Source organism: Nipponia nippon, unplaced genomic scaffold (assembly GCF_047370975.1).
Source record: "Nipponia nippon isolate SJK-2023a ecotype South Korea unplaced genomic scaffold, ASM4737097v1 scaffold_11, whole genome shotgun sequence".
Lineage (NCBI taxonomy): Eukaryota > Metazoa > Chordata > Aves > Pelecaniformes > Threskiornithidae > Nipponia > Nipponia nippon.
In genome coordinates this window covers 21,009,593-21,023,291 of record NW_028262302.1, presented here as the reverse complement: position 1 = coordinate 21,023,291, position 13,699 = coordinate 21,009,593, and the positions used below count along the sequence as shown (strand labels likewise).

At 48.0% G+C, this 13,699-nt stretch overlaps 1 protein-coding gene across 1 annotated transcript in view; it reads right to left on the bottom strand.

The window, feature by feature from the left end:
* The window catches only part of KIF26A (kinesin family member 26A), a 101,959-nt gene extending 88,602 nt beyond the window's left edge, over positions 1-13,357 (bottom strand). The window contains exons 1-2 of the mRNA XM_087747864.1: positions 13,072-13,357; positions 12,687-12,932 (exon numbers count right to left, since the gene is read on the bottom strand). Coding sequence (XP_087603990.1) covers positions 12,687-12,932; positions 13,072-13,125 — 300 coding nt within the window. The 5' untranslated portion in view covers positions 13,126-13,357. The remainder of the gene's footprint in view (positions 1-12,686; positions 12,933-13,071) is intronic.
* Positions 13,358-13,699: the final 342 nt, after the last annotated feature.

Genomic DNA, 13,699 nt, shown 5'->3' with positions numbered 1-13,699 from the left:
CCTTTGTGTGCTCACTCGTGTTCACTTCCCAGGGTCAAGTGTTTATTCTGCATTGCAGTTCTTTAGCTATCTACTCTACGCTTTTCATTCCACCCAATCCTACAAGAGTCAAGCCCTCCCACAGCAATAAAAAGTGCAGGGAAGAACTCAGCGTGGGTCAGAAAAGCCAGCCCTGTGTATAACATATCTTTCATGTCATCAAAAGACTTGGCAATAAGAAGCTGAAACCCAACTAAATTCTTACAGCACAAATCAGAGCTATTTTGCTCTTGAGCTGCGTGTGCTTAGGAGCAGCCATGACCAGAATAATAAAAGGGTATACAGCACAAATCTGAGAAGAGGGGCTCAAGCTGTGGCTGACTGTTCACGCTCAGTGTCAGTCCCAAGGCAAATTTCTTTTGGAAAGTCTGAATATTATCCGCCTGGGTTGTTTGCCTCTTGGATAAGCTATGTCTTAATTATACCAAACAGATCCTGGCACTATTTACACACACGCACACATACACAGGTAATTATGTTCCCACTGAACAGAAAAATGAAGAGGATGTGCTGGAAAAAAGCAGACAGAGGTAATGATACCTACACAGAGAGACAGATTTGGAATACATTGACCCAGTTCTGCAGTCTGGCTTCCTCTTCATTTCACCGGTGTAAATCAACTGACACTACACAGCGTCAACAGGTTTCATTTTCCACCTGTTAACACAGGTTTTCAATTCCGCTATCAATAAAAGAACCACGATGTAAACTGTTATGAAATGAAAATCCAGTGCCGTATGTAACTGAAGACAGAAGTAAAGAGATGTACAGCCAGATTCAGGACAACATATTGCTGAAAATACTCTTCCCTAAACCCAGTCACGGCTCCCCAAAGGGTTATGACCAAAGACACGACTACTTTCCACTGCCAAACACCCCACTGGGAGCCAGTAAGGCCATAAGCTGAAGCCAGGGTGCTACTACTCATGATCAAACTGGCAAATGCTGAGCACAAAGTCCACCCTTCCATGCAAACATCAGAGAAACCCATTCACCACCTGATTTTCACAGGTACAACAATGGCATGCTGAGAAATTCTCTAAATCACACAAATATTTTTCTAATCATTTAGTTCTTTGTGGAGGTCTCAAATTTTAAACTCAAATAAAAAATAACTTTACCAGAGGTCAGTCAAGCAGCAGTAAGACTGCACAAGGTGGCAGGTTAAAGCATCTCATATTTATAAGAGTATAAGCACGAATTTCAGAAAGGGCCCCCAGGGATCCCAATGCAAGACATGAAGGTGTAATTAAAAACCATAAATCCATCAAATGAAAAATATGTAAACTTAATACATTAACTCATGTATTTTTCTTCCTCAACCACATTTGTCTTACTCTACACTCCTTTGGAGCCTACAAATAAAAAATTAACAATATCAGAAGAAATATTTCTTAATATGTGAAATGTGAATATCAATAACAAATGCTTTTTACTTTATTCTTACAGGTAATTGCTGAAAGAAGCTCTCTCAGCAGACAGGTGAGACTCTGCATATTATAAATTACTTCAACTGTATCTCCTCTTTACAAAACCCACAAAAGGACAACATCTTAAAGTGTTTCCATGCCACTCAATCATCCACACAAAATTACCCTTGTGCGAGCTTGTTGGAGGAATGTCAAATGTACTTGCCTTTCTTTGCAACAAAATCTTCAGAGAAAGACAGCAAAACAGCTCACTTCTGCATTCACAGTTATACAAGCTACACTAACACCTGAACATTTTAACTGGAGATTCTGGATTTAACTTTATATTTAATTACAAGCTACAGGCAAAATAGTTACAGGCCAAATCGTGGCCTGTATTTCACCCACAGCACAGTTTTCAAGATAGCTTGCAGAAGCTCTGCAGCACCTGTAGTTCACATTAAGGCTAAGGCACTTCTTCTAAAAGTGGTATTTGGGACAAACCGTTCCTTCCATCTTCTGCCCACCTACCAGAAAAGGAGCACCAGCATTTCCCAGAAATGACAGTGGGAAAGACACTTGTGCCTCACCTTCATCCTTCAAATTTTGTAGAGCAAATTTGTTTCTCATCACTAATGACTGTTTCCTTGGGAGCAGATGGCCCACGGCCGGGCAGTGGTGTGGGAACACCTCTCTTCCTCACAACGCACCCAGCGTTTGGGCATGCACGTGGGGATTATGTGACATTTTCATCAAAAATTGAACTCCATTTCCTCTCTGTTACTGGAGCACTTGTTCTCACAAGTGGAGCAGCCAGGTCCCTATACAAACACACACATGTACGCATGTTCAACACAAAACAGATGCGCTATCACAACATGGTTAACGTTTCTCAAGTAATACCCAAGGCAGCCAAACATCCCTTTTTCAAATGCTCAGCAATCACTTTTACTAAATCCAGGCCAAAACACTAACACAACTGTGCTGGTCTTTCAACGCAACACACAGTCCAACACTGGCAGAGGTTGGCATGCTCTTTACACTTGTCCTAAGCACACTCACCACATGGGAAGTAAAATCCTCCTTGCCCTGGCTGCCAGGGATTAGCTCACTCAATTATGTCCCTACCCTTCCTTTGCTCATTTGGACGTCAGGTGCTCTGGCATCATTAGTCAAGCTTCACTTGCTGAACAGAGGCCAGATCTGTCCAACTTTTGCTATTTATTGCAGCTGAAAATCATTTACTTGCATGAAACAGGCCATGTGGGATGCTCCCAGTCTGGACTGGTGACTGGTCACCCAGGCCTGGAAGCGGTCTTGGCTTCTGGAGCCATCTCCACACCAATGTCTACCAAGCACTCCACAGACGAAGCACAGAGCACATTTATAAGGTTTGGCTCTTGGCCACTGAACCCTCCTGGGAACTGTGCTATTGGTCGCTACAGCCTGGCTGCAGTTGGGCACTAGATACAAGCAGTTGGTTTTACACTCCACACTAGGCAATTTGGTGTTAAAGAGAGGGTCTGTCACAACACCGGCATGTTTTGCCCAGAGGCACTCAAAGAAGACCCAACAGCTACCAAGGAAAGAGCTGAATGCTTTCGCCACTCCACACCAAGCAGTACAGAGAGCCTCTACAGATGACCCAAAAGTAGTAAAGCAATTGAAACAAAGATGGACAGATTTCTTGATCATACAAGCCACTTGCATGTCTTCATATTTCTGACAGCTGTTAAGACTGCCACATCCCAGAGAGTCCCTGGAGACAGCTCGCGGTCTGGGGATGGCAACAGCTCCTGCTGCCCTGTTTTGGGCTGGGAATCAGACATGTGCCACCGGTCCAGCACAGTGCCATTGATCTCAACCACCCCAGCAGGCTCACCTCCTCCAAAACACTCAGCAGTACCGCTCTGCTGAGGGCTGCATGATGTACCCTGGGCATAGCCACAACCTCTGACCTGCTCAGAAGCCACAAAAGATGCAAAAGCAGCAGGAAACCCCTGCAAAAAAATTTTACTTGATAAAGCTACATGCACAGCTGTAGGAGACTGCTGTACTCTGAGGTCCAGGAGAATACCAACAATGCCAAAAAGGAGTAAATACATGCTACAACACACAAGACAGTGAGAACACAAGGCAATAAAAAAAGAGCACAATACAAACTGAGTACATCTAACTTCCCAAATGACTAAAAACACAAAGCCAAACGCTGCCCATTTACAGTATAATCAGCACTGATCAATATATACACACTGACAGCGACACAAACCATGCTGTAACAAATTGTATGTTGTGGTAAAACAGGAAACACATTTAAACATAATCTTTTGAATGCTGTGAGAACTAGGACTAATTCTTCGCTTTCACAGTTAATGCTGAAAGCCAGTCAATGCCCAGCCTGGCGCAAAGTACCACATTTCAGTTTTGTACAGAAGGCTTCCCATCCCATTCACCAAGCAGTGTAAAATCCCTCAGCAATGTTAGGGGAAGATTTGCTATGAGCTAACTGAAAATTGATAATTTTCCCACAGCCGTCCAGCATTCCAGTCAATTCTGCACAGGTATTGACATATGGTAATGCCAGCCCAGCCCCAGCCGAAACTTGGAGCAGCCTGCCAAACTCCAGGAATGCTGATCAAAGACTGATTTTAAGGCCTGACGCAGGAAGAAGGATAATTGTGTGCACCTAAGCCTTTTTTTGTGAGCAAGTGCTGAGATTTCGCTGATTCACTGTACGTTAGGTTGATGCATACAACAGTCAGACTCTTCGTGATAAAACAAACATGCAACAATGGCATTATACTGCCTAAAATAGGTGGATATATTTATACCAGTTAAACATTCTTTCTCCAACATGAAAATAAATATCTGCCAGCTACGCCATAAAAGCTCATGCAGCTTCAAAGTAAAGAAGTCACCAAAAGTTTACATTCACTGTGACTTATCCTAGAGAAGAATACATTACTCCTGCAAAGTGACATATCCCCACCACTCCCCTTGCTTGGAATAATCATTTGAAGCTTTACTCTGGGTTTCCACTACAAAATTTTCCTGTTTTCCATTTAAAAATAAAACATCTTTAATGAAAAACTAATAAGTAACACACTTTGGCATAAACATCAACAGTAGTATGAAGGACTGAAGCCACTGAAGAGTTCCCTATTTACAAGGCCACACCACATTTCCACAAGGCAGTTTTCTAGTTTCATCACAGGGACGCACAGAGCAGTATGCAGATAAATCCCTTTTAGATAGCATCGGCACAGCTCTAATCCATGCTCCCTGAGCTTATTTGATACCTGCTACTTAATCAAGCTCCACTTTGCCTGGACATACGCTGCAGCACCTTCAGTCCCTTTTCACAGCCTCACCGCTCCTCTCCTGGTGAACTGGCAGATTTTCAGGACTATCTGTTACTATCTTCGTTGTTTTTCTGAAGTCCCTGGCTTGCTTTGCTGTTTCTGCTGTTACAGAGACCCCAGCCCCAGAACCCCCTCCCCAACACCCAACCTGAAAGCTCAGCTGCAAGTCACAGAGTCCACTGTTTTCTGTGTCCCTGTGTTATTATATATTCTTCCTTATTATGCATATTACAGGAGCAGTCAGCTCTACTAAGAACAGCAGTTGATGATGCTTGATGCCATACAAGCAAGAGAGAGTCACCACCACAAAAAAAAAAAAAAAAAAAAAAAAGAGTTTTTACTGGAAATGGACCAAAGATGGAAGCATTTTCTCTCTCCTCGTTAAAGGAGAAATGAAGCACATGAATATTAAGCAGCTTGCCCAAATTCACAGAGTCAGTGACAGATCTAGGGATTAAATTCAGGTCTTGCATCCCTGCAGTGGGCCACAATTCCTCCTGTTAACAAAGGCAGCAGGAAGCATGATTGTCCTCTCATGAAAGTAAGTCCCAAGTTTTGTCCCATAAGCCACTCATCTGAAAGACTATACAAAATTAGTAGACACTTGTAAAAGAAATCAGCCTGTTCCTGATCACGAGCACAGCCAGCGACAGAGACTCCAGAATGCGGGAGTCTTGTTCCTGCCTTCCTGAAGATGCCTTCTATTTGGAGATACACTGAACACAATAGTTATTCCAGTGCTGCAGGTCTGAAGTCAGAGGACAGGGAGACAAATCCAGACAAATTAAATTCCATAGATTTCCAGTAAATAAAAAAAAATGAGGATACAATACTCCCAAATGGACAGCTGCCTGCCATACTCAGTGTGAGCAATATCTGAATAGATCTAGTTCCTGAAGGTAATCCAATTTCGAGAACAGCAACAGCATCGTCATGGAAAAATCTTCCATAAGACATGCACACATTTCCAGACAGATTCTCCTCCTCTAGCCAAAGTGAAGCAAAATCTCCACTCACTTTTCATAACAAAATGTTCATCAGTCAGCTGAAAAGCCAGGGACTGACTGGCTCTTCTCTACATCAGCATCCTCACTGTGGGAAGAAGAGTTCACACCCACAGAGTGCAGTTATCACCAGGTACCCGGGCAGCAGGAGACCCATGCAGCAACTGTGTACATGGTGGGCGATTCTGGTCTTGGCAAAGAAAAATCTCTTGGTGGTTTCAGCCACTCCAATACTCTGTGGTGCCAGGTCCAGAGCAGCAGGCACTATCAGCTGCTGTGGGCCGGGGAAGAGGAGGATGACTACTGCCTCCTACAACCTCGCTGTTAACAAGTTAGAGGTTAGGATCACTGTAGGTGGAAACTCTTGGCAAAAACAATAAAGCAGCTACTACATATTTCAACAGGTTCAAAGTAACCTCAGATGTTAGGAGCAGATGCTCTTTTCAACCCCCTGGGATTTTGAAATGGTTTATGCGTTTCCTCCCTTTTCCCTAATAGGGCAGGGTGCTGAAGGAATTAGCTACAGAAAGAGACGGAGCAATACTAATTACGGTCAGCTACCCAGGAGACCGCAGTACCTTGAGCTAATCGCACAATCCCCGCTCCCCCCACTTCAGATCCCCCAGCGAGAAGGTCTCTTGCCTCCGGCATCTGAACTGCAAGATAATCCCACTCACCTGTATTTTAAGAGGGCATGCTTGAAATTTCTAAATGTCTAAAGCAAACTCATTACAATTAGTTTCCGCGGCCTATCGTATAGCATGGAGACCACTGCACTGACTGAAACAAGGGAACTGCTCATGTCAACACGTTTGACACGGTGTTGTCACTAACCCCGTTATTAGACTGCACACGTACCTGAGATGCACATCTGAGCCCATAGCCTGAAGCACTCCACAGCCAAGTCTCTGCAAGAGTCTCTCTCACAAAATTAAATATTAAATGTGCATCTCAAAAAAATGCCCTGTAGTTTCATATTTATTAACTACGACATTACTTTTCCACTTACGCATTTTTGAAATAAATATAGAACGTTTTAAGGCGCATTTAGTGCTTGTAAAGAGCCCTGAAAACTGGATTCCTCTAGAGAGGAATCTGTAAAAGACACAGTTCTCTCACTCAATTCCCCTTATCCATGTCAACCCAGCTGCAGAAAAGCCTCCCATGAAAAGAAAAAACAGTCCCTCAGTAACAGAGGACCCCAAAGTTAGGCAAGATAGCACAGGATTCCTAAACCATCACCCGGACTCTCAAATTCCAGGTGACCATGCCACTCAGTAGAAAAGGCTGACACGTTAATAGAAAACAACAGGCATAGGAAGAAAAACTCCACAAAAAGTCAGGGGTTGCTTCTAAAAGCTTAGACCTATTCCACGTGTACATCAAATGTTGAGAGAAGTCCCCACATGCTCCGAACCCTTGCTCTTTCAGGGAAGCATGAGCCTGCAGGCAAGCACTAAGGACACAGAGCCCTCTCCCAGGCTCCTCCATGTGCAGCACAGGCTCCCGAAGCACCCAACAGTGCACACAACAGTGAGGAGACAGGTGTCGGCAGTCAGGGATCACGCGAACTCTCCTTGCTACTAGCCCTGCTGATACCATGCCATCAGAGTGGTCAGGGTGGAAATAACCTGGCCCTCACACATCAAGACCATAGTCCTCAATCCCATGCCCATCCTCTTAGCCCGATTTTCCAAAGCAACAAGAACTGCTGCATTACCCCTCTTTCCATCCTCCTTTCTGCCTGCCCTCCTTAACAGCTTTTGAACCTGTCAAATGATCTGAAATTGAGGTAGCAGGCTCAGAGAAAGTTCCTACAACTTCCACAAACTGGCTGTGAGAGAAGTTGGGCAGCACCCACCTGTTATTAACTGTTTGGCAGAAGCCAGATGTCCAAGTACTGGCTTACTGTCAGCCAAACAGTATGTGTGCAGCTGCAGAGAAGGTGCTGCCTCTTATCGAGTCATCGGGGACAAGGAGGGAACAGCTGGGATTTATGCAGAGGGACAGGGAGAGCAAAGGAGGTGAGCAAAGCATCCATTCTACCAAACCATCCTTCCTTAGTTCTGCTTTTCGTGGAAACATGTCGGGGTTACTTAGCATACAGGTGAAACCCACAGGAAAGAGCATGCCCTTCCCAAAACTTTGTTCTTCATCGCCCCTTCAGGTGATGCAATCAGCAGCACATACAGGTGTACCCAGAGACCATCGCTTTGATCAGAAGCAGGTGTGGTGAGAGTTCAATCCAGCAGCACTGCGTGGCATCTGCGCAGCTGAGACACGTCAGTGCAAACTGTGTGTCTAAAGCCACTGCTATCCTCCCCTTTTTTCCAGAGGAGCCAGGCTTCCTCCAACTCTAACCGGTGTAACACAGAGCTCTGCCAAGGACACGGCGGGCTAGGACTTGCTTAGCTCCCTCAAATGATTCATGGTTCGTTAGCAACCAAAAGCATGACCTGTCCTGGTCACCAAGACTCTCTGCAGACCAGGGATAGCAGCATGCTTCTTTGTACCCAACCACAGCTGACCCGGTCAACTGGGAATACAGAGAGTACTCAGGTTTTTTTAGGTATTGGAGAAAAAGCCTTGTCCATCCCACCAGCAATAAAGAGCCCACACTCGCTCCTTTGTCCCTCAAGCTCCTGGGAAGCTGTTCAGTGGTGTGCCTCATGTAACACGCAGTGTAAATAATGCAACAGGGAAAAAAAACAGGGAAAACAGGAAGCTCTCAAAAATTAGGACAGCAAGAACTTGGCTGAACTCCAGCTGCCATACAATATGCGTGTTTCTGCCCCCCTTAATGCTGCCTCCGACCCCCGCCCGCCCTGGCAGTAGGTACAATACAAACTGCTCAGGCTGGGGGGGTCAGGGGTGACGGGGAGAGGTGAAATGAGGTGTCTGAATCCCTGGGCTCAGAGAAACACAATCGTCAATGCTAATCACTTCCAAAGTGAACTTCATCTGATCTTGGCCTCCTGTCAGTACTGATAAAAAATTATTTTATTCCAGTATAACTGGGTGCAATTATTACTCTTCTATAACCAAAATATGTATACCAGTATAATACCCCTCTGTGGATGTAGCTGTATCAATGTGTGCGCTCCTCATACCAAAAGAGCTTTCTTCCTCTGCTCATAAGGGATTAGCTAAAACCATTTTACAGTAGCTGTATATCCTTAAGGCTCTTGCCTGCGCTAGAGGGAGCGCAGAGTTTACTTCCAGCGACGCAGCTGCAGGAACACATCTCTCATGTTGGACAGTCCCTGCCTGTCCCCTTCCTTTCAGAGACACACACCTCGCTCTGACATACACCTCTTTAGAAATGACAGCACGTTTGGGTTTGCCGAACAGGGGCATCACACAAATTAATTAATTAGCATTTGTGAAGCACTGTGAAGATTTTAGGTGCTGAGTATTATTATTACTAATTTAATCTACATCCCCATTCATTCCTCAGCCTCTCCTGTGAAACTGCCAACAGTGATGCCAATTAGCGGTAATTGTTGTGGTGGTTTTGTGACAAGGCTATTTGCCAACTGGGAGTGAGACGGAGACCACCAACCCATTTCCCGTGGATTGCCCCACAGCTGCCAACAGCAACAACTTCCAGGCACAACAACCTGCTCTCGACTCCAGCCAGAACCCTGGAGGTAGGAGATCCTGTATCCCATTACCAGCTCCCCAGGGACACAGCCTGCGAGGCACATACAGAACTTTTAATTAGGGATAAACCAAGGCACCTTCCCCCCCGCCCCCCTCCACTAGTTCAGTACATGGCCCAGCAACTGATGCTGATACTGCAACACCAAATTGTTAATCTGGAATAATTTCAGATTAAACTTTGCTCGTTTCCATCCTTGCTTGATGAAAATCACGTTTTGATTCACACATAGGCCTCACTGTGGTGGCAAACTGTAAAGGCAGCAGCAGTACAAAGAAGGGAATTGACAGTGTAGGGTGCAGTAAATTTCCTACTTGGGAGAACTGTAAAGAGTTTTAACATAAGCAGAGGTGTATCTTTTTATCAGCTGTCCACAGATTTGGAGGACTTTAAAGAGACACAAACAACTAACAGTATTCTGTAATCAATGCACATCATCTGAGCACCAAAACTTTAAATTATTTATATATTTTAAATACGTCTAATTGAAAAGACAGCAACACATAAACTGTATGAATCATAGCCCTCGCAAGCAATTAGATTTGTTATCCCTGCAGACTGCAAACAGGAGGTTGGCTTTTTATTCTAATGTGAATTCAATCCCTTGTCAGCTGCCCCACGCATGAGAATACACCTTCTCTCTTTCATCAGGAAAGATATCAACAGCAGGAAACTAGCCCTTCTTTCATCTCTGAGGCACCCACCCACCTTTCCAAAGGGTTTTCAACCAGGTGTGGAAATCTTTCTGAATCTGTGTTGAAAGATCCCTTAATTATTATGGCAAAGGAGGTAAATCCTTTGAGAGCAGCATGCTGCAAGCAGTAGCCTTCTGGTGTTTACTCTTCCAGTAGTTGCTTAGTTTGACAGTGCATTAGAAGACCTTGTAAGAAACTCTTTGGACTTTTATTGTATGGGCATGAAACTCTTACGGAGAGGAGCTGCTTTTTCAGATGTCTTGTTATATAATTAAACAAGAAAGGAAGGGGGAAAAAAAAAAAAAAGCAAGCTGCCTTTCTGGCACAAACATTACACAGTGCTCAACCTGCCAGCATATTGCATCAGATTCCCACTGCAAGGCCAATTCGCAGCAGCTGAGTAGCCAAACCCCTGCCTGTTATCTCCCGCTAACCTACTTCACACTCAGAAGGCAGTAAGTAGCACTGTTTATTGCATCTTCCTTCCCGAGGAGCTGCTCGCTACACCAGGATTAGTGGGGGTTTTGAGCTTGCAATTAGGCTAGAGGTCTCACAATCATTAGAAAATGTATTTTTTAAAGATTTTAAACATCTAACCCTACTGTATGCTACTCGATAAGTAAACTCCAGGTATCTGTTACTCTGTGATCAGGCCTGCTGAGGTTCTGCCACTGTGATGACTGCTATTTTATTATGTTCCTAGGCATGCTTTGAAACCCGGCAGAAAAGGGGGATTAATTTACCCATCATCAAGTGCTTATCAAGGAGGTCCCCTGAGACTTGCAGGAAAGAGACCACACAAACAGGCCTTTGCTCACAGGTCTCCTCACCTGAACACCTGGCCAAGCCCCCTGACTCTCCTGCACCGATGGCTTTTTTTTCCCATGACAGAGATCCGCTCCCAGGTAGGAGGACACTGTTCTTTACGCTCCCAGGTAGGACGCTGCTCTTTATGGCAGAGGCCCACCCCAACAAGGGGAAGAGGGGTTTGTGCCCTCCTCACTGAAGCAGCCTATCGCATGCACTTCACAAGGGGAAATTAAACTTCTTCCCACTGTTTGGGGCAATCCAGAAAACAAAAGGTCCAGCAAGTCCCGAGTTCAATGAGCTAAGATACGTGATCTTTTACACCACCGAAACAAGAGCCTGCTCCAGACTTAGCGAGTCAATAGAGAGACTCCTGTTGAATTTCAAAGGGCTTTGGATCCAGCCTGAAAATACAAACCTCACTGCGCATTCGGACACTGCTCCACAATGCACTTCCAAACAAAACTATATTTAGATTCAATGGGAATTCTGTAGATCATACAGGAACTCTTTGAATGAAAATGAAGGTCAGTAGGGTTTGGCTTCCTCTTCAGACCCTCCCCCCCGTTCTTGCAAACATCCAGATAAGCATTGTTTAGAAAACAATACGTTACTTCCAAATGTTATCAAAAACCCAACACACGTTTTGTGTGCCCTGGAACAGAATCTCGGGGTCTTCTGTTGCGTGTTGCCCCGTCAGCTAATCCTTAGGATCTCTTCAGGTGTCTGTATTTTTTTCACCTGTATCACCTTTGAAAAGTTTTGTTTCACGTGCCCCCGCTAAAGGAAAAGGGACAACAATAATAAAGACCTCTGATATACAGAAAACAAACACGGAAAGAAAAAATGGGCAGGCAACTACAACCCACAGGAATAAAGCTGCCCATGCATTAAAGGAAACCTCTGCCGTGCTCACGCACTTTCTCCACCCACTACCAGATATGAAGGGCCACCGTGAGGCACAAACTGCAGGGAAATGACACGGCCCCGGCTTGCCCAGTGACACTGAGGGCAGGAATGAGCCCATCAGCCAGGGAGGGAGGTCCACTCAAGCACCCAGAGAGCGAAAGCCCAGCAAAACCATCCCGCTCAAACTTTCCTCCAGCGCCACAAACACGGGTGCGTGCTTTTCAGCTGCGTTTTATGGGCTCCTCGGAAGGAGGAGCTGAACGGCAGCTACCCGCAGCTTCTCCTAGGAGGGATGAAGGCGCTGCAAAGCCCAACTGCAGCCCCGAAACGGTGTCCCCGGGGCTGGGAGGCACGGGACGGGGAGCAGCCCCTGCAGAGCGGGACGGGGAGCTCGTCTGGCACCGCGGCTCTCGGAGCGGCTGCGGGCTCGACCGAGGGCGCGTCCCGGCCGGCGCCCGCACCGCCTCTCGCCGGCTCTCCCGCTCCTCTTGCCAAAGTCGCTGTTGGTTTTTTTAACTGTTTCTGGCAGCCGGTGACTGTAACAGAGGGTGAGCGTCCAGCCGCGCAGTTTCGCTTTTTGATAAAGCCCGGGACGGGAAATCCTTGAACTTTTGAAGAACCCTCCCGGGTTGGAAATCGCCGGCTTTGCCGTCACGCTCTCCTCCCAAATCCGCGGGGATGTACACCTGACCCGCCCGGGCTGGGGGCCAGGCTCCCGCGGCCCCCGCACCCCCCGTACCCCCCTCCCCGCGACCTCCCGGCGGTGCCGGGCGCTGTACGAGCGGCGTGCGGGCACTTACCGGCGGGGCGTTGGGCGGGCAGCCGCCGGCGGCCAGCCGTGCCGCCTGCCTCCTCAGCTCGGCCAGCTGGGCCTGGCAGCTCCGGCACCAGCCCCCGGCCGCCGACCGCTCCAGCGGCCGCGGCTCGGCCCCCGCGGCGGCCCCCGCTCCCTCGGGCGGCGGGCGGCTGGCGCAGCGCTCCTCCTCGGCGGCGGCCGGCGGCCTCTTCCGCGGGGAGAGCTCCCGCACCGCGCTCCCCTCCGCCACCTGCGGAGAGAGCAGAGCTCAGCGCCGCGGATCGCGGAGGTAACGCGGCTCCCACCCCCCTCGCGGGGAACAAAAGGGGGGGGGGGGAAGAAGGAAAAAAAGAAGCCCAAACGCGGGGAGGAGCGCGGCAACAACTTACCCCCGGCGCCCGGGGCTCGGGTCCCAGACCCTTCCTGCCGGCGGCCGCGATCATGGTAGCAGGGGATGCGCCCCTGTCCCGCGCCCCGCTCCGCTAGTGCGGGCGGCGCGGCCGGCCCGCGGTGCCCATGGAGGGGCGGGGGTCCGGGGGTGCCAACAGTGATCTGGCCGGTTCCCCGCCGTCCGGGCTGCCGAGCTAGGTGATGTTGCCTCCCATGTTGAGAAGGGAGTGAAGTTTGGGTTGGGAGAGGGAGGCGGAGTGAGCTCCCCACGGCGGCACGGGGAAGGACCCGGAGCACGGGAGCACGTCGGAAAAAAAAAGCTGGAAAAGTGCTCGGAGGGGCAGGGGAGGAGGGGCTGGGCGGAGGCGGGTGGGGTGGGGTAAGCGGGGCGGGGGAGCCTCGGCCAGGGCGGGATGGGGTTTAGGTTTGGGGTTTTGGGGAGCGGGGGCGAGATGCCTTTTCATAGTGACCCTCCAGGATAGTCCCAAACCGGCGTGACTAAAGCGGGGGCACTCCCGCGGTTGCCTCCTTCACGCTCAAACACCCAAGTTCCTCGGGAGTGGGGGATAAAAGTGCCGGGGTGGGGGTGCCGGTCCCGCTGCGCGGCGCGGAGGCAGGAAGGCCGCG